At 38.2% G+C, this 22,079-nt stretch overlaps 1 protein-coding gene across 1 annotated transcript in view; it reads left to right on the forward strand.

Moving 5' to 3' along the window:
- The window catches only part of EFNB2 (ephrin B2), a 45,395-nt gene extending 34,152 nt beyond the window's left edge, over positions 1-11,243 (forward strand). The window contains exons 3-5 of the mRNA XM_031613707.2: positions 4,914-5,006; positions 5,766-5,879; positions 7,440-11,243. Of these exons, the coding sequence (XP_031469567.1) occupies positions 4,914-5,006; positions 5,766-5,879; positions 7,440-7,822 (590 nt within the window). The 3' untranslated portion in view covers positions 7,823-11,243. The remainder of the gene's footprint in view (positions 1-4,913; positions 5,007-5,765; positions 5,880-7,439) is intronic.
- The last annotated feature ends 10,836 nt before the right edge of the window (positions 11,244-22,079 follow it).

A 22,079-nucleotide genomic window follows, 5' to 3' on the forward strand; every position in this document is an offset into this window, starting at 1 on the left:
AGTTTTTACGTTTTATTTAGCTCTGCTTTTGAGAAACGTATTTTCTGATGCTGACTTTAAGGAGAATCTAAGATAAAAGATGCTGACAGTCACTACTATTAAAACAGTACTGATCTAATTCAAAGAAACCTGTAATTCTCTCCTTCCCTCTTAACAGATCCACACTAGCAACAATTATTTCTTATTTTGATGCACTGCTGAATGGCTTATGTTGTCCACACACATTAAACCAGTTTTGCCCTAACCCACAAGCTGAGATCACTTATTCTTTCCTATAGTCTGTGGCTTAAGGTTTGTATAATTTTCACAAATTATGTATGACAGTCCAAATTTCCCTCCTCAGGCACATTCATTTCATATCCAAGGTGCAGAAATACATGTGTTATGAAGTTGTCTTGGTTTAAAGGATGTGACATTTAATTTGGCAAGTGGGTAATGTTTTTCACTATCCTAAAGCATAGAAGTACAGATAATTGCGACAGAATTAAGTGGTTGAGGTTTTAGTTTACTGGTGTTTCCTGTTAAGTAATTGTGATGGTGTTTTTTAATTTTGTAATCTGTATTTTTAAGAGTGAGGGAGGATGAATTTTTGTTACTGTGCCTTCATTACTAATCTCTTAGTGAATGAAAAGCTATACAGGCACAAATCCAGCAGCTTAATTCTCCATCTGATTAGAGCAATGTTACCAACCCGATAGGTCGAAAACAGCCAAGATCCGTGCAGTGGCTTAGCCTCCTGGGAGGCAGTGTAATAACAATCAAATGAAGACGTATTAAAATGTAATATTACTTCCTCTCCACGGGGACTGTACAAGAATCATAGCCAGGAACTATTCTTGTCAGCTGATTCTGTTTTGCTCACTGATTCTCTGCCCCTGCATTTATGACTAATGCATTTCATACAACAAACAGAGCTTGTGAAGTTTTAAAAGCAAATGAATGTAAAACATCAGTCATTGATTTACATGAGTTCCTTTCTTAACAACAAATGTGTATATATATATATATGCATGTATTATATATGTATTTCAAAGAAGGGAAAGCAGAGCTGGCATGAAATTCTTTGGTCCAAGTAAATTTATTTCTGCTTGTGTTAAATGAGATGATATATTAAGGAAGTGCTTCATGAAACAGAAAATGTATAGTTTCTTTTCCAAAGTAAGACTGCGTCGGCAGACTCTTAGCCATAATTTCATATGAATTCATTTTTTCTTATAGTTGAAAGCCTAAACTTGTATTCCTTACAAAATGACAGTTGCAGTTGTATTCAAGAAATGCAAATACAAGGGGTTTATGTAGATCTCAAACATCATTTTTTACTTACTAATGAAAAAATATCAACTAAAACTTATGATTTTGTCAAAAATTCTTAAAATTAGTAGATATTTTAGGGCAATTACATGGATTTATTTGTAGGTGTGGTTAGACTGTAAATAAGAGTAAAGTATTGTGCTTTTGACAGTGATTAGTTTTGCATTCGACACCAATGGAACAGAACAGTTCTCAGAAAATCAGAGGTACCTATCCATCAACCGATAAAAAATTTTGTTACTAATACTTAGTTTTAGTTTCCTATGTATTAATTTTCCTTCAGTTTTTGTATTAATATAAAATACAATATAAATGAGAAAATTTAATAGTCATGAGAAACTTCATAGTAATTATTAATCATTCTTATTAATGTTAACATTTAAGTAGTATCTAGTCTTAGCACAAGGTCATGTATATTTGAGTAAATTTCTCTAAATATATCCATATTTGGACCTAAAAGTTAAAAAAATGCTCTTTTATTTATACACATGTATGTAAAAATAAACTGCAAGGGGGTTCTAAAATTTGATTGTGTAAACAATTGGAAAGTAGCCTTTCCCTCCTAACATAACATAAGGATCTTGTGTTATGTTTCTGTGTTCATACCCAAATCTGTATCGCAGACACTTTTTTCTTTCTCTTTTTTTAATATCACATCAGTATAAGCAGAGATTCAGGTACAGCGTTACTTTCCTGCAGAAGTCTGGGTGTAATGGAGGCGTTTGGATGGTAGCAAGTATAATTTTCACTTGAAGATCAATATAAAAAGACAGTGGCAAGCATTTGAGGAATATTTTGTACTTGTTCCCTTGTTTGACTTCTGCGCACTATACTGTCAAGGGGTATTAGCAGTATGAAACTGTTTTCTCTGATGTCCCAGATTACTTCTCCCTCTCTGTGTCACTTTTCAAAGCTTAGAAGTATGTGTTTAAAACTACCCACATTCTTCCTGGTACGCTAGGGATATGTGAGGTTATATTTCGATAGTCTTAATGAATTTTGAAAAATAATTTCCTCTAGTGGCCTTGGGTAATTGTCGGTTTAATTACAGGGAGAAGCTGAGATGGAAACTTTGCTTTGTCACTGAAATACTCCTCTTTGAAAATTCTCTGTTCCTCAGGATGTAGCGCTCTCTACTCTGAGCTATAACATAGGCTTTCAGAAAATCCCTTGAAGAACTGTGGAAAAAGCGAATACTTCTGCAAATTCATTCATCTGACATCAAAGCTATGAAAGCATTCTTTTAGCAAGCAAGTGAGGCAGATTGAACTCTCACAAGCACACAACCAGACTCATTGTATGTTTGGTCTCTCTCATTTGGAGACTGTATTTGAAGTAATTTTGCATTCTTTTTGCTGTCTTACTTTCTTATTCTGTACTGAGGTCAGACTGCATCCTCTGCATCTTATTGAGATCTCCTGCTCTGTAGGTTAAATGGATAGGCCTTTAAAGAATAAAAAGGCATTGATGTTCAGAAGAAGCAGCACTCTATTCAATTAAAATCAAGTAGAAGGTGGTTAAAGAGCTGTGAACCCCCATAGCCTAGATTAAAAAGCAAACGAAGAATTACAAAAAAGGAAGACAAAGTCAGTGTTTATTAGTTGTACTTTCAGTTGATGCTCAGCTTTGGTATTTCTATTTACTGTTTTTTTCCCTTGTCCTTGTGCTCTGGTACATTGGCAAATAGGTCATAAAAAACACTTTCAGCAAAGACACATTTGATTTATGTCCAGAACTGGTTCTTAGTATTGATTTTTTTTTTCCCTCTGGAAAAAAAACAAAAGAAAACAAAACTATATGTCTCCATTATTTTCTGAGCCTGGCAATACAGTGGCACATTTCAGATCTGTTTTTATCTTAAATTACTCATTGTGCTATTTTATATTTTAGAAGTCTTCCCAAGTCTGAAAAAATCAGTAGTTTCACTTACTTCCCTTGCCATGATTTGAAGGCAAGGGGAGGAAGGGGGGGGGGGGGGTGAGGAGGGGGAGATAAGAGCAGGAACTGGGAAGGCCTGTATACAGGGAAACAGGAATTTTAGGAGAAGAAAGCATGGTTTGGGAAGTTTGTATGGTGGCTGTAATGTGAGTTAGTCACAAAAGAGGCAGGAGTGGAACAAAACCAAGAAGTAGATCAAAGGCTAGGAAGCAGGGTTCAGCAGTATGGGGTTTATATCTTTACAGCTAGAGAGAAGATTAGAGCAAGAAAAATATTGCCATGGGGCTAGGAAGACATTGTGAAGGAATAAGGAAATATACGTTGCCTCCATTTGAAAGAAAATCCCCAAGGAAGCAGAAAGAGAAGGAGCAAGAATTAAAAACAAAGATCTGAGCAGTGTGAAGCCCTTGTTGAATCAGATCCCTAGCTGAAAAGAGGGAGGCACACGTAGAAAAGTGCTGCTTAAGCTGTTTGCCAGAACCACAGCGAGCTCTGGTCTCTCGTTTTCCATTTGTTTTCTCCAGTTGGTGGCCTGGTGTCAGTGTGTGAGCATGTGTCTGCTTGCTTGTGCATTTGGGGCCTTGCATACATAGGTCCAAGAAATGACAAGAGTACAGGAGAACACATGTGTTTGGGACCTGCTGGTGGGGGTCACTGACAGGCTGTTTCCCTGCCTGGCTCATGTGAGGTGTCCCCATTGTGTGAGTCTGACCCAGCCTCCTTGGAGCCACCCCACTGAGGCCTGCTGTGCCAGCATCATGGCTGGGCATTAGCACACACTGGTGGCAGATGAGGCTTGGCATGGCTTGTAATGGCAGTGGTGCCCAGTGTCCAGGAGCTGCCAAAGGGTTTTCTGGCAGCTGACAAGATGTGCAGCCCTCGTTGGGGTGGTGGTGGCGGTGACTCAAACCCCGGAAGCTGTGTTTTGCACACACGTCAGCTTGTAGTGACAGGATTATGCGGGGGTGTGCGGTCCCAGCAAGTGTGGAGATAAGAGAGAACAATATAAATACAAGGGAAAACACCCGCTTGTTCGCATGAGCTGGAAGGTTTTTGTGAGAAGAGAGTGTGTGTCTCCCCACCAGCCTGCCCCCAACAAGGAAGGCTCCTCAATGCTGAGAAAAGTGAGATTGTACTTTCAAATATTAAATGGTTTTCCAATCAGTGCAGAATCTCAGCTTTCACCTGGGTCTTTTGTATGCCTTCGCTTCTTCCAGCAGGAGATTTGTAATAGAGGAAGCAGGTGTAATGTGGTGATTATAAAGATATTGTTGAAAAAAAAAACACCAACAGGGTGAATTTCCAATGCTTTGCTCCTTTGAGACTGCCAGGGCTTCCCTTTCAGCTGACTGCATTAACTTTTAGCAGGTGCTGTGTTTTCGTCCAAGTCAGTCAGTCAATTGTGTGCAGAAAAAAACTTGCTGGGTAAATTTGAAACCTTGATAACACATTCCTCCATTTGTATGTATTGTACAGCTTACCGATGTATTCATTCCTTTGGCTTTCAACATTTCACAACTTTCCATAGGTCAGCCTGAGCAAGAAGGACAGATCTCTGTAGACTGAAAGATTTCTGCTTTCAGATGCTCATGTTCACATTACTTTGCCTGTTGATTTCCTGATTTTGTTTTTATTTTATTTATTTTATTTTTTTTTTTAATCAGCAACATCAAATGGGTCTTTGGAGGGCCTGAATAACCAGGAGGGAGGGGTGTGCCAGACAAAAACCATGAAGATCCTCATGAAAGTTGGACAAGGTAAAGACCATCTGCTGTTTCATGAAACCACTTTGATCAGCCTCAGTGTCCTTTTAGTTTTCAGGCTTCTTTTGCAAGCGTAGAGCAGAGAGCCAGCCGAGTCTAGTTTGGTTGTTCCTCCCTTACAGTCTGAAAGCAAAGCCTATTTTCTGCTCCTCAGCTACTGACAGATTTCTGCAGGAGGAGGGTTGGTGTAATAAGATCTCTTCACTGGAGAGCTCCCTAGAAGGAAAGGTCACCTGGGAATTACGTGTTTCAGTCATTTTTATTTTCATTTTAAAAACAAAAGCCACAACAGCGCTGTTCAAAATTATTTAAAATACATGAAAGGAGGGAAGCTAATATTTCTATAGTTTGCTTGTTATGAATTCTGATTACAGAGAGGTTTTTGTTCATTGTCTCTTTTCATATATAGATAACCTATTGTGCAGAAAGAAAGAATTATTCTTCTAAGTAGAAGTTGGTTTAGTAGTCAATCAACTTCCTCAGTTAAAATGAAATGTCATCTGCAAAGCTTTTCTTGCCAATTACAGGAGTCCCTATAGTTTCTGCAGATGGCCTAACAATTTAAACCTTTGAAATAACTAATATAACCATTTTGCTTTAAAAGGAAAATTACATTCTTGTTTCTCCTAGTCCTTTGCATAAAGATTCTTCTGTTCAGAGCTATTCGTGTCTCACAAGATACCTATAGCCGGCTTATAAAACTTAATATCTTCAGGCGCCTAAGCTGCAGTGAGTCGTTTTTCTCTCCCACAGATCCCAATTCTGCAGGGTTACCTCGGAGCACAGACCCAACCAAGCGCCCTGAACAGGAAGCTGGTACAAATGGGAAGAGCTCCACCACGAGTCCCTTTGTGAAGGACCACTCAGGTAGGTACTATGAAGTTTTCCCTTGGAACAGAAAGACCCTAGCAGATTCACCTTTGTTCCCAAATATGGGTTTTTTTAAGCATTAAAATGTTGGAAAAGCAAATGTTTTCACACTGAGATGACACAAAAGCCAGTTCTGATGTTCTAATGGATGGAACTTTGGAGCCCCTGGTTTTGGCAACGGCTGCTCTTTCCCCTCTTTCTGCAGTAGAAGTTAATTACATCTTGTAAGAGTATCACTCATTTACAGGAAAGTTTTTGGATAGGGCATTCTCTAAGCAGCTTTACGATGGTAAATGCTGCCTTACATTTAGTACTCTGGCAGATGAACGAGTCTTTCTGTCTTTTTCTTCCCGTATAATACATTATCAAGTGGTTCTCGACAGCCATTTATAAAGTTTATTTCAAGACATCTATAATTCATATCCTTATCTTTTAACTGACCATATAAAGTCTACATATGATTGACTGGTCTTTCACTAAATTTAAAGATTAAAAAACAAACAAAATAAACAAGATAAACAGATGGGGTGGTTCAAAACAAAAATCTTGAGGATGCATTTGAGGTATTATGAGCAAGAAAATGAATAACTTTTAAAACACAAGTTCTCTGGAAGAAAGTTCAGTGAATTGGAAATGTTACAAAGCAAAATTTGCTGACAGTTGATTTTGGGGTTCCCCAGAAAAGCTACATATTTTCCTTGCTAGCTGCATCATTTGATATCATTGATATGACAGTTCCTGGGCAGGCTCCAGACATTTCCTGCTGAGGTTCCAGATGTTATGAGGACATAGTATCTGCAACATTGTTCTACATGTAAGAGAGCATCAAGAGAGGGAAGTCAGTTCAGATTTTCAAGTAAAATGGTCTCAAGTAAATGTTGATTTAATTTTTGTGACAAATAGTGTGACAATATTCAACTGGCTATTCAGCAATTGAACCTTTCCTGACTACCTAATACATGCTGTTATTTTCTTTTAAATAAATATACATAATATAAGCAAATATAGTCCATAACCATTTTGCCCGTCTCTCACACTGTCTCAAGCTCTTTTGTTTCATTTGTAAGCATGACGAGTCCACATAAAGAGACGCTAAGGACAGTTAAATCAATATCAGAAGAATAAAATAGCAGAATTGTGTGATGCTAAACTGTACCAGTTGTTTTGAGAATTACCATTTCACTGTGTTAATTTTCCCCTTACAGTCCTATGCCACCCCTTTCTGCTGCCCTGAACTGGCCAGCATCTGTTAAAAGATTCTGTGTGCATCAAAGGCTGCCTTGTCAGTGCCAGTCCTCACTGCTGATGGATGATGATGTATGAAACAGGGTAGCTTGGGAGCAGCACAAAAGTGAAACCAACAGACACAAAGTCTTGTTTGATATTGATTGCTGACTTCGGCTGTTTGCATTTAGCTATCTAACAGGGTAATTGGTTTGTCAAAGTATAGCTGTCAGTTAATTCTTCTAGATTTGCTTACTCTACACATTTTTAAGCAGTGTAAACAGGTCACAGGATGGCAATAACTTTTGTCTGTTGTATTTCCATTCTTTCCAGGATCTAGCACAGACGGCAGTAAGGCTGGGCATTCCAGTATACTGGGTTCAGAAGTGGCCTTATTTGCAGGAATTGCATCAGGGTGCATCATTTTCATCGTCATCATCATCACTTTGGTGGTTCTATTATTGAAGTACCGGAGAAGACACAGGAAGCATTCCCCACAACACACCACAACTCTCTCACTTAGTACATTAGCCACCCCAAAACGCAGTGGCAACAACAATGGTTCTGAGCCCAGTGACATTATCATTCCTCTAAGGACTGCAGACAGTGTTTTTTGCCCCCACTATGAAAAGGTCAGTGGCGACTATGGACATCCAGTGTACATAGTTCAAGAGATGCCTCCTCAGAGTCCAGCAAACATTTACTACAAGGTCTGAGAAACACTCCACCAATTCTGTGGTACAGTTGAGGCATAGAGGACACTCACTGGTCAAACGCTTTCTGTTGGGGTTTGTGATGACGCCTTGTGCGCTAGCATTGACTCAAGCACAGAGAGAAGAAGGCAACAGCTATTTCTATGAGAGCCAACTCGAGCTGGACAGCTAACCTAGTCTGTAGAATTCCTATCTCAGTGAATCGATATTCACTAAAAGCTGGAAGACTTTTATGTAGAAGATGCCCATTCTGATTGCTGTACTCTTGTTACATTCATCATCCTCAAAGCCATGTGCTGCAGGCCTTCAGGCATGTACAAAAGCCAAGGGAAGATGGAGTGATCTGTGGATGTTAATAGCTCTAGGCATTCTGGGAAGGTGCTGTAGGATATCAAGCTTGAAATGCAATCTTCTGACTTTTGTGTGTCTCTCAGTGCATACTGGATTTGTCACACAGACCTTGGTGTCTAAGTAGGACTTGGTAAAGTTCTCTTGCTTTAGTCCGTCACTATTCCATTTATTTTTGTTATTCAGGGCTCTGCCATCCTTCACATAAGATTTTCTTTCACTCCACCTCCTGAATCACTAATGGAACATTAATGTTTAGAGATGCGTGCTCCATCCATCTGCTACAGCAGCCTCACTTGAATGGGTAATGCATTTTTAGAAATTGTGTCTGATAGTAAGGAGCCTTCCAGCCAAAAAGTTAGGCTGTCAACAAGTCAAGAGTAGGACTGGGTGGTGGAGGGAAGGGCTGACTGCGGTTGTGATTGAATGCTGCTGCCTCAAAAATAGAAGCTGGAAAGAAAAAAACCATTTAGGTAGCACAGCACTTCGGTATGCTACGTTTTAAGAGGCAAGTAGGAGACACAATAATACGTGCAGTGACTTAGAGCTGCGTTTGAAGGAATTCACGGTTATCAAATACCAGTGTGCAGAAAAAAAATAGTACCTTCAATACAGTAGAACAAAGGGGTATTGTTAGGAAGTGAACAAGCTTGGAGGGGACAAGACAAGAGCAAGGATATATTAGGGCAGGGCTGTTGCGGTACTGGCAATAAATTATACAGCTTCGAAGCTGTAGCAAAAATGTAGTCTGCTTTGGAAGACTTTTAAGCAGACTCAGCTGCTATACTGTCACATTATAGTAAACACAGGGAAAGCATTTAAGAAAATAGCAGAGAGCCAAATCTAACCAAGGTGATTATAAGCCAACGGGTCAAATGAGCTGTAATGCTATCACTGGTAAAGTTTTGGGGAAAAAACAAACAAAACCTTTCTCATCTCTAAGAGTAAAACAGAATATTTTTCGGACTGAGCCTTTTGACACTTTGGTTTATCCTAGTGCTGTGCCTGCACAGTGTCTGTAGGTACTGTAATGGGCACAGCAGTTAGTTGGTGCTCTGTGGCAAAGTTAAAGCACATATGGCAAACCTCCTGCAGTCCATAAGAATAAAATAAATAAATTATGACACTGAGATGGAGAAGGAAGATATGTCTTATTTATAATAGGTGTATAGAACATAAGGGATAAAAAGTGAGAGTTTTTCTTTCTTTCTTACTTTTTTGTTTTGTTTTGTTTTTACTAATACATGTTTTGAGATTGCACAGGATCTACACCAGAAGATGTGAATTTCATGTGCGGCAATTAAATAGTCTTAACTTGCCATCATTCTACATATGTATGTGTGTGTGTACATGTACATATATATATCTTTATGTATGCATGTATACGCATACATTATAAAGAAGAAACCAATTCTGGGGAAAATGACCACTATCCAAAAAAAATGGTAATCAGAGCATATTTAAAAAAAAAAAAAAAAAAAGAACAAAAAAAAAACCAAAAAAACAAAGTCCTTTAATGGCATCATGTTAGAGAAAATTGGGAAATAGTCATGAAGTCACATAGGTAATAACAACAAAGTGTGCCGGCATATATATTGTGTGTTGTGTTTTCTCTTGCCTTATGGACTGAAGTGTTCTGTAGATTTCATTGAGATTCGTAGGAGGGGGAGGGGTTCAGGTTAAAGTTTTCTCTTTAGCATGTCTGTTCCCCTACGTCTCCCACCCTGGGGAGGAAATAAGAAAACTCTACTTTTATATGTGCTATGCAAATAGACATTTCTAACATAGTCATGTTACTATGGTAACACTTTGCTTTCTGATTTGGAAAGAAAATGTAGCAACAGCATTTTGGGGTTCTTAGATCTCCATTGAGCACCTGCAAGAAAAGAAAAAAAAAAAAAACTGTCATAGAAATTATCACTCTCTATTTCTTGGACCTGAAAATGACGTTGAGATGTTGGTCCAAATGAGAGAAACAAAACAAAAAATCCCAACCCATGGATCTGTGGAAGGTTACCATGGTGACTAACTACACTACATATGTAATTCTTTTCAACAACCCTTCCTTTCTGTGAATCCATCCATACAAGGTTCTCTTGTAAGTCATTAAGATTTTATTTTGGGGGAGGGGGAGGAAGGGGTGGGTTTGCTGATCCTGATTTTTATCAGATTGAACCTATGCTTCATCAGCTGGCTACATTCTAGTTATGTACTAAACTGTGAAAAAAAAAATAAATCCGATGAATTGCTGAAGAGCAACCTGCAACGAATTGAAAAAAAAGTGTACTGTGTGTCTGCTTTGTGTCTGGTGCAGAATTATGACAATCTACCAACTGTTCCTTTATCTGACGTTGGTTCAGCTTTGAAAATTACTGTAAATGCCTTGCTTGTATGATCATCCCTAGTCACCCGACCTGAAATTTGCACCATCGTGTCTAAGTGAAGATGCTGTAAATAGGTTCAGATTTACTGTATATGGATTTGGGGTGTTACAGTAGCCTTATTCGCCTTTTTAAATAAATAATAATAATTAAAAAAAAAAAAAAAAAAAAAACACGTGAAAACAAGAAAAAATGGCTTTTCTTAACCAGATTGTGTATATAAAGCAATGTTGGTTTTTTATAAAGTCTGAGCAAGATGTTTTGTATAAAATTTGAATTTTGCAATGTATTTAGCTACAGCTTGTTTAAAGGCAGTGTCATTCCCCTTTGCACTGTATTGAGGAAAAAAATGGTATAAAAGATTGCCAAATTGCCGCATATTTGTGCTGAAATTGTGTACCATGAATATTTATTTAAGAATTTCTTTGTCCAGTTTGTAAGTAACACAGTATTATGCTTGAGTTATAAATAATTTCTTCTCTCTCTTTTTTTTTTTTTTGTTTGTTTTTCTTTTTTCTTTCTTTTGTTTGTTTTGTTTGTTTGTTCTGTTTTTAAACTAGCCGGTAATAAGTTTGAAATCTGCTTTAGTTCCACACTGCAGTTAGCTCCCAGAAAATGAAAATTATGAAAAATCACATTCCACGTCTGTTTCAAACTGAATTTGTTCTTAAAAAAATAAAATATTTTTTCCTATGGAAACCTTGCCTTCTAAGTATGTTGTTCTTTTTATTTTTGTCATATATTTAAGTAAGAAAACCATCAAGCATGCCTGTGCCAACCCCTCCTTCCTTTCCTATCTGTCTCTCCTCCCCCATTTCTCTATCCTGGTTTCACCTGGTTCATAAGCAAACAAGCTCCTTACACATACTGACTTCTGTTAACCTCCTTATTTTCCAGACTTTTGCTTACACATATCAGTGGATTTAAAACACACAGAAGTCAGTGAGTTTGTAGCAGGCACAGTAACCAGGTTGCCTGGATCATCTGGGAGGTGAGATTATAAACACACAGATAATTCCTAGGAATTATGGGGAGGATTTATATTGTGGGTAGAGCCAGAGGAAATGAAAACAAAACAAAACATGGACACTTCTGGGTGCTGTTGCTGCTGCTCATGAAGAGGAGGATCAAGCCTGGGATATTGGGGCTGAGTAAGAAGGGGAAGGAGATGGAATAAGCTGGGAGGAATGGTGAAGAATTAAAAAAAAACATGCTGTCAAAACATCTGAGTATGTGTCTTTCAGTGGGGCCATGCAATGTCCTGTCCCTGCTTCACTGCTGTGAATAGGGCACTCTGAAGTCACCCGTTGTCAAAGCCAAGCTAAAGAAGATTGGTGCCAATGTACACGGGTGACACAATCCTTAACACAAATTTTATGGTTGCATTGCTATAATTTTCACTTGGTTAATCAGTCCTCGTGTTTAACAAATAACTTAGTTTCTGGGAAAGTCCAATCACCTTGAAAGTGAAGGAACCATCTTTCAGCATGCTAGCAGTGCATAAGTGGCAGAATCATCCACAGACTAACAGTTGGGAAAGGTCTGCAGAGGGGAAAGATGCATTCGTCACTGTAACAACTGATGCACATTTTTCATTGAAGAAAGGCAGCAAGTTATTATGGTATCGGTTCTGCAATTCCCGTTTGTCAAATTATTTTTTTTTTATGACTAGTCAGGGAAAAAGTGACTGACTGCAAAGGTAAACTTTGAGGCATTGTATGTGTTGCAGTAGCACAAGTGTTCTCAAAGCAGATTTATGCAAGCCCTAGAGACTACTAATAGTTGGGCTAGCATGGCCTCTTGCTGGTGGAGCTCATTTTATCAACCCAGCTCAAAGAATCAGTGCTAGAGGTTGACCTTAGAGGGCAATTCACACTCAGGTTCCCCTCCTGCCTCTGCTGTATATGACCCTGGGGGAATTCCTTTGTCCAGCAGAAAGCTGTGTCCATGGTGGAGTGTGTGAGTATCTCCTGATTTCTCATGTAATTCACTTGGGCCTAATGCTGCATTTATGGCCATGAGTTACCTCAAAGGAAATATTTCCTGTGTACTCAGAGGTATAGAAATACTTGGATGGATCAAGACTGCACTCCCCGCTTTGTGCCTGTACATGGGGGATTTCACTTGCTCATCTTGGTGGCTTGTGGTAAGGGTTGCCATGTCAGTAGTGGCTATGTGGCTCTCACTAATGCTGTGATCCACACTGAAAGCTTGTCTGTTAGAACTGCAACTCCCTAGCTTATTTAAGGTTTAAATTGATTGCTTTTATTTTAGGCTTTGATAAACACCCAGAGAAAAGTGATAAAATTAATTTGATTGAGTCAAGCTTACACGTCATTTTCATTTCTGTGCCTCTTTTCTCCATCCATGATAAACATTATTATATAATTATAATATTTTTAGCTAGTATGTATACTGACACCCCCACACACCTATTTTTGTCACTGTTTTAGCAATAAGGCAATGGAGTGTTGCTATAAATGGGGAATGAATGCTTGGCGGTGCAACTGTATAGATACACTTGGGGAAAAGAATGCTGTGTTGATGGGAGGGCCTTGCACACACATTCACACATAAAACTGAGCCCCCACTGACTCCGTTAAACTCATTTTAGTTAATGATAGTAAATGTTATTTAGTAAATAGCATAAAGCTATTAACTTATAACCTGTCTTTTATAACTTGCAGAGGAAGAAAAACATCATAGTTGCATTTTGCACTGCTGCTGACACTGCACTATTAATTATCAAACAAGCACAAAATCAGAATTTACTGCCTTTATTATGAAACTGGCTCCCTGGCAAGAACTAGTTCACGTCAATAGGCTTTGCTAAGTGGAAAATAAAATTATAATTCACAGTTGTTATCCATCTAGAGTGGAATAAGATTCTATTACATAAAAAATTGCTTCACAATGTAAGCATAACAGTGTTACTACCTGTGTTTAAAATGTTGTACCTCTTTCCTTAGCTGTGCTGTGATGTACTGATCAAATGCTTGCTCAGTCAGCAGCATGCTCATTCTGTTCTGTGTGCACTGTAAATTTCCTTTTTGTAGAAAAGTTTAAAATTGTGTAGTGGTTAGCAAAATAAAAGAAAACAAAAACTCATTTTTTCTCAGAGACATTCTTCACCTTTGTAGCCAAAATAGAAATTGTAGTGGGAAAAATCCCAGGGTTTTAAAAACACCAAATGTACTCATTATACAGTTGGCATGTCATTACATGAAGCATCAGATCAAAAATCAAGTAATATTTGTTTTGGAAAAAGAAGAAGGTTGAAGAATATACCACAGTGTATTCATAGTTGTGCCATTCATAATCCGTATGGTGCCAGATTCAGCTGACTGAGCTATAATCTATGAAATAAAATAATATCTGTTTTTCACATGACTCACAGATATACTTTGATGCTTAATTAAAGCATAATGCAACCCATAAAACTGTGGGACTCGTGGGGAAACTAGAGTTACCATTGGAAGTGTAGTGTGCAGATGAGATCCTTGCCTGTGCTTGGATCTTGCAATAAGAGGTGAGGTGGTGGCAAATGCATGTTGAAGAGAAGGCTCTGAGGTGATCTGACAGCCACCTTTCAGAATCTAAAGGGGAGCTACAAGAAAGAAGAGGGTGGACTCTTTAGCAGGGTCTGCTAGACACTGAAGGACAAAAGCATTACATGGAATAGAGAGTGGACACCAGAACTCAATGTTGTTTGCAAGCTGGGATCCTGTAAAAGGGGATCAAAGGTCTGCAGAAAAAAAAAAGTGAGTAACTATAGATTATTAAAAATCTGAACAGCACAGAATATTGTGCATAGCTCTTGAACCCTATGGAAAAAAAAAAAAAAACAGTATTTTCATAAGTATGTTGAAAGAGCCTCATATACTTACAGTGTTAAAGAGGAGTCATAAATTTAATAATATGAAGAATCCATTGAGGGTAGGAAAACTGATTGCTTCTAGATCAGGCCTTCCGTGGATATAAATTAGCATCGTTCAGTTTGGTATCTGATCCTACTTATCATAGTTCAGAAGTGCACATGCATAAGCAATACTCATACAGATTTTATTATACCTCTTACACTATGAGAAAGTGCTTTACAAGAGTGTCATCTTGAATGTTATAAAGGCTGTACTAAAAAACATATCAACAATGATATGCTTTTCTAAGATACTTCTATAGCTATTGTAATTTGTACAGTATTGAACATCATCAGCAATTTTGCTGTATCTGTTCATTAAAAATAGGTTGGATTGCTATCAAATATATAATAAAAAATAGTTCACATTTTAATGTGTCTTTTTGTCCTCTCTTGCAATTTTTAAACTCATTCCTTCCTACTCCTGCATTCCATAATTCCATAAGCATAAATGGCAGGTCAGCTGTCTGCTGTTTTTAGGTTTTCTATTCATCCCCACACACCACTGCCCCATTATTTCCAAATCTCGCAATTAGCTCCAAATACTGAATGTTGGTTTTCTTTAAATTTGGCTGTTGGAATTTGGCATGTTGAAAGACAGGAACAATTCAGTAATTATTCAGAAGAAATAGCATTTCAGCTTTTGTCACAGTGAAGAACACTAAAAGATGTGGAACAGGTTGCCCAGAGAGGTGATGGATGCCCCGTCCTGAAGGCATTCAAGGTCAGGCTGGACAGGGCTCTGAGCAATCTGACTGAGTAGTACATGTCCTGTTCATGGCAGGGACTAGACAACCTGTAAGGGTCCCTTACAACTCAAATAATTCTATGATCCTCTATGAGGCCAGAAGGGTCAGAAGTCAAAATATGATGCAAAATGTCTCCTTGTATGTCAGTCTGAAAAAAACCCCAAGGTTTGAAAAAATCCAAATGATGATAACACAAATTAAAAAAAAAAAAAAAAAAAAAAAATTATATGGGCTGTCTTTGTTTCACATTCTCTCCATTATGTGCTACATATCCTTTTTGTCCATAACCTACAAAGCAGATGTGAGTTTTCCAGATTGCAAAATAGGCTTCAGGCTGTAAAATTCATACTGCTAATTCTGGAAGTCTTCTATTGACTTTCCAAGACTGAGAAAATGGTAGCTGCATTCCTTTAGCCTTTAAGCCTGCATCACGCACCCTGATGCCATGCCCTGATCACCTGCTCAGTATACCAGCCCTGTCAGTTTCAAAGCCCTTTATCTTCCAAGATAAGGTTTCACTTCTGGACAAAGCTTTTGTTGCTCACTATGAAAGATTCTTTTCAAATGTTACCCTAGACTTTTCTTCTTTTATGTAACTGGGTCTGGACTTCAGCTGGTAACATTTTTGTAAAGAAAACATTCTGATGGAAAACAGTTCTTGTACAAAGAGTGTGTTTTCTGCTAAGCCCCTTATTTTCCAATCAGCTTTGGTTTGAATTTTTATGTGGCTTTATATCTTCCTTTTGTATTTATTCAATTGCATCTTAAGGAAAATAGCGTACAGTGAAATTCTTAAATACAAATCAAATATAGCTCATTTCAGTCCGGTTGGTTTTACATCTCCATTCATCAATAAATTATGATAAAATATATCAAGTTATATTTTCCTATTACTTGTGCTTTTAAATAAAATGTTAAGTTTTTATTTGTTTTTATTTTTATTTTTTTTCCAGAAAAGTCTAAGCAGTTTGCCTTGGAAATTATTTGAGGAGAATTAAGAAATGGTGATTGGTGTGCTGCTCAGAAATGAGTGAAGATGTTACAAAGATGTAATGACTTTTACCAATAGACAGTATTTTGCTTTGTTTTAGTTCTGTCCGTACAGAGAAGCAGAAAGCGCTGCTGGTTTTACTGTCTGTTCAACAGCATGGTGGCATCCACCTTGGGGCTTATTTATGTAGCTTTTAAGACTCTTATGATGAGCAGTGGCGAAATTAAAGTCTGGATGCTTTGGCCACCAGTAGGTGTAACCTATGTGATTACACACAATACAAGAGATTTATACAAATACATTGTTTCTGCAGGAGAAACATAAATCTCTTTTGCTGTTCCTCTCTGTCCGCCCTTTTCTAATGTGCTTTAAAATAGCAAACAGATTTTTCCCCCAGCATCAATACTTTAAAGATAGGACTATATTCATCAAGTTATATAACACTTTTGTTATTCTCTGTAGCTGACTGATGACTGTAATGTTTCCACAGCATCCCGTCAGTGAAGTCACTGTTAATAGAGCAGAGCTTACGAATATGTAGATGAGACTCAAGATAACGTATTTTTGTGCTAATTTTATATCAAGGCTTTGGGAAATCTCTTACTGTCACATGACTGTCACATTTCACTTGTGCCACGTCACTGACAGATTGAAGCACAAATACAGCTTGGTGCCGAAAGGCCTTGTCCAGGCCTGCAGGCGTTGTAAGGACTGATCTTATTTTCTCAATAAGGGACTGCACTGGGTTGCCTGGGCTATTGTGTGTAGGCAGATAGGAGGTAGGGAGGCCTCAGCGCTGAGTGCTTTGATGGCTCTTTCTCAAAGCAAAGAGCTGCTCTGTGTTGCACAGACAGCACTGGTGGTTGCACTGAGCAGAGATAAGTGCGAGGCGGAGCAGTGGTGACAAGCAGTTCAGCTTTCTACGGATGACAGTGACAAAGGGACCACTTGGAAATCAAAAGATTCCTCAGAGTGACTGATCATCTAAGGAGTGCAGGTGGGGGCTGGTGCAGGGTTTTCAGCATGCATAGTTCATCTGACTTCTCCCTCTCTACCTCTTTCCAAGCTTTATTTTGCCAGAAATAATAAACGAGGAGGAACTGGCTCAACTAAAACTTCAAAACCAGCCTGCGTGGTACAAACCACTGAGGCAGGAAGGAGCAGATGTCAGTGTCACAGTGAGAACTTCACAGACCGGGGGGTGGGCACCAGCTTCTCAGGACAGCATACTGCTGGGTGATGCAGGGAGGCCTGGGCAAACTCCATGCACTGCTGGCTCCTGGAACACTGCTGGAGCCAAAGGGATTTCTTAAATCTGAAGCAGAATTTCTCACCCATGCCATTGACTGATTTCAGTAGCATGAATGGTTCAGGCCCTTGTTTTCTTACAAACGACTCTTGTAAAATTCCTGCCTGTTACCCACTATTTCAAGGTGAATGTGAGTGTAGCAAGTTCTTTTCTCCAAAAACAGTGAAAGTCAGGACTCTGAGTGTTCTTAATCAGTGTTTGAATTCTGATTTTTTAAATCTTACTAAATTCTAGGCCTCAGTGGCTTTCTGTTGGAGCTGAGTTTTATAGTTCAGTCACTCATCATGCAGAAGAACGATTTCTTTGATCAGTTTTTAGCTTCCCACCTTTAATGTACTTAAACTCTATTAGTGTCTTCTGAGACAGGGAAAACTCCTAAATTCTATCACTTCTTAGTGTATTTAGACTTTTTTTTTTTTTTTTTTTTTGACAGTTTCATTCATCTCATTCTTATTCTGATATTATGCTTTTTTTCCCTCAATCTACTTGCATTTATGGAATTTTGCATGCCCTAAACTATTTTTCACTCTGTACTTTGAAATCTTCTTACTTTCTGCTGTATCCATACAAAGCAAAGACACCAAGAATATATAGTTTTCTAGTTGAGATTACATGGCTTATTCCGATAGAGCAATCTTAGACTGACTAAGTAAGAACTGCATATGAAACAGTTTGGGTGCCATCACAACCAATTATTTTGTCCACAGCACTGTGGCAGAATGTTCCTGTAAAATATCTGTATCTTGCTTGATGATAAGCACTTTCAGCTTGCCTTAATAGTAGCCGGATTTGAAACTACTCAGCACCTCTTATGCATCTTATCAAGAGAGGATTATATTTTTGACTGCAGTCAAAAAAGATTTAAAGGTTTCTACCTGCATTTCTCTACAACAAGATCAGGATTTCTTTCACAATACATTGGTTGGAAATATTTCTCTGTATACTCTGTCATTGTATAGTTCAACTTGACGCATAAAACTCCTTTTTCAAATATCCACTTTAATCCGTTCCCTTCCTCACAAACCAAGTGAATCATCCACACATCAACAATTTGCCTTACTCCTCAATCCATCTTTTGCAGACAGATCATGCTTGAAGCAAAGGCTGGATACTTTCATAGGTACTAGGTGTCACTGCCAGAATGCTACCATCTTCTATGCCTCTAAAAACACTCATTTGCCTTCCATTTTAGTTTATCCATCAGGGATGCAAGAGTCCTGCATTTACTTATGTGGCCAGTATGATTCAGAGCAGAGATATAAGTATAGGATTTAATGTGAGTGCCCTATCAAGTCTTTTGAGTTTCTCTTTTCTGTTGGATTATCAACACTTTTGATAGCTGAAAGCCAGGGAGGACACAGAGTCTCTAACATACAGCAGTTTATTAACCAGTGGTATAGGGAGTGAGATCTTTACCTTCTCATCCAGTCTCATAATTTATATGTAGTGGCATTATCCTGTTGCTCTTCGGTAAGAGAAACCAATTCAAAACCTGACATTTAGAGAAATATCTTCCAATATAGAAGACAAAGCTCACATCACAGCAGAGACTGCAAATAATCCATTATATATAATGGATTAATAATTCCATTATACCAATTCAGTACATAAGCAGCAGGATATATCTTACTGGCAGTGCACATATTTGCAAGGTCTCTGAGCTTTTGGCTTGAACTGAGATCCCAAACACATCACTGATGATGGAGAGTGAAATCTATTAGGAGTTTTTTTTTTCAGCAATCAAGGTACCCACTTGTTTCAATGGGAGTAGGGGGTGTTGGTAGTGCCCATCTGAATGATTTGGATGAGTAAAGGCACAGCTGAGAACCTGACTGCTTCTGAAGATCTGGAAAAGAGGAATCTGTCAATTTTTGTTCTAAATGGGAAGCTGAACTTTAAGTCATGGCTTAACCAAAGGGCAGCATATGTCAGTATTACAGCTGTTTGAAACCCACTTGCACTTCACGCTGGCATTTTGACAAATGCTATTGTATTGCAAGTACTTGATGACACAGTAAATCTAGGACCGTATTCAGCTGTGGAATATGCAGGCATAATTCCCACTGACTTTGTACACGTCTGCACCAGAAAAATGTACAGATGTGCGTAGGACTGAAACAAATATACAGCACTTATAAGTTAACCTTCTAGCAGATTAAAAACATTTTGATGCAGTTAGTCCCTTGCAACAGGAAGCGTGAATGCTAAAAGTAGAAACTGAGAAAAAATTAGGAAATCCATGAGGTCTAGGAGACACCTGGAGATTTGAAAGACAGAACTTGAATTTCTGTACTGCAGGAACAGGCTGCTCTTCATATGCAGAGAAGGGCTCCCCCTACACTACCCTCCCCCAAGATCCATTTGCTATCTTTCCTACTTTGTTTCTTATCTCTTCGTTAATTTCTACAAAAAAAAAAAAAAAAAAAAAAAGAAGAAGAACAACTCAGAGGGATTGTTTTCTGCAGCTACAGCCTACAGGAGGCCTAAAAAGAGCATTAGACAAATATATCAGAGGATAGATCATGTTGCAAGGCTGTGGCTGCCAACGATGAGATCTTCAGTTTCTTAGTCACTCTAGGTCAGAAACCAGGTGTTACAATGTTGATCTCACAGCTGCTTGCCATCCCTTGCCTCTTCCAGTAACAAACAGTCTCAGCCGTACAGTTTTCACATCTCCAGATGTTTAAAAATACACTTTTAAAGTACTTGAACATGAAGAGCTTTTCTCAAAGTACTACATTCTGTGCTGTGGCTGAGCCTGTACTGACTCCTATACACTGATTTTTAGATGGCATTTTGAAGGCTTCAGCAAGTCCGGACACACATTTTCTTTGCTTAAAAATCTGCTTAACTCTTCCAACACTGTAGTTTTAGATCCTCTGAGGTTGTAACTATGAACAGCTTAAACTAAGAACAGCAGAAAATAAAAACCTATAGCCTTCATTTTCTCAACGAGAGGAAAGTCAGAAAGGAAGACTTCTGTAAATTTATCTTATGAATTCAATTTTCTTGTATATTTTTAACTTGCTGGTTTGTAATTAACGGTCTGGAAGAAGGGGCAATTATGCAGACATGCGGAGTGTACGATAACTAGAAAAAATACTAATTTTATCTCATTTTAGCATTTTTGGGACTTTATATTCTAATAGTCACAGCCTGAATTGCATTAAAACAAATGACATCTACATATGGTTGGAAAGATAGAACAAGAGAAAAATGTTGTTTAAGGTTCAGTGAATAAAATCTAGCCTCATGTTAAAGACGCTTTACGCTAAAAGCAGCAGTGCCAGAGCTGGCATCAAAGACGATGTCAGCAGGAAGTGCTAAGGAAACAGCTGAGGCCTCGCACTTCAAAAAGATTATCTCTGGGTGAGAGATGTTCCCACCAACATTCAAGACTCACAGATGACATTTTCAGATGTCTTCAGTATTTTGCATTCAGGCAAACACACGATGTATCCAATGCCATATGTCTTTTCCATCAGCTTCAGTTGCTTAGGTATCTATAACCACTTTTGGTTCTCCACTACGAGGTGGAAAATAAATGTATGAAAGACTCTCTGGTATGCCTTGTTATTTTAGAATTAATTCCAGAAGATTAGGACATATTCCTCTCTCTCTTCCATTAACAGAGATGACAATTTTTAGTTTCTCAATCAAGTGTTGTCCATTTTCTCCAACAAAGACATGGCTAACCTATCAGATCCTTGACACATGATTGATTTTACTTTAAAAAGCCTGTTTACAAGCTATTGCAAAAAATATTCAGGATGCTTAAACTAATTAATGAGAATGCATTTCCCATGACAACATGAATAAAATTACTGTTAGCTGAGGAGAGAATTCAGAATTGTTTTATACGCTGTCTTGAGTTCTGTTCAGACAGAACAGGTGTAAACTTCAGGTCACATTATTGTTTCATGTTTAACTAGGTCATTAAAGGAAGCTATCACCTACTGAACTATCTGTCTGTTTTAATTTCTTCCCAATAATGTAAAAAGAAATAATAAACTTGAAAAATCGCTAACGAATAGAATCACAGAATCATTAAGGTTGGAAAAGTCTTCTAAGATCATCTAGTCTGCCATCCACCTACTTCCAATATTGCCCACTAAACCATATCCCTAAATCCCCATTGTCCCACAAAACCATCTATCTTTTCTTTAAACACTTCCAGAGACTGATTCTACCACTTCCCTGGGCAGCACATTCCAATGCCTCACCACTCCTTCTGAAAAGCAATTCTTCCTAATATCCAACCTTAATGTCAAGAGATCTTATCTAACTCCTTTCAGAAAAATCTCTATGCCTCTAAAAAAAAAACAAAAAACAAACAAACAAACAAACAAACAAAAAAAAACTGATTTTTTTTTTCCACCCTAAAACATAGACCCCAGCTTAAACACTTATAATCTGAAAGAGAGATTCTGTGTCTTTAATATCCTTCACCATTTATTTGTGAATGCAGGCCAGTTAACCACAGCTGAAGGGATGTGGGAGGGAAAAGCAGCCTTAGGCACGGCTGATGTAGGTTGGTGTGTCCCACGTGCAGAGAGTTGTAGGTAT

The sequence above is a fragment of the Phasianus colchicus genome, chromosome 1 (genome assembly GCF_987193195.1).
Source record: "Phasianus colchicus chromosome 1, bPhaCol1.hap1.1, whole genome shotgun sequence".
Taxonomy (NCBI): Eukaryota; Metazoa; Chordata; class Aves; order Galliformes; family Phasianidae; genus Phasianus; species Phasianus colchicus.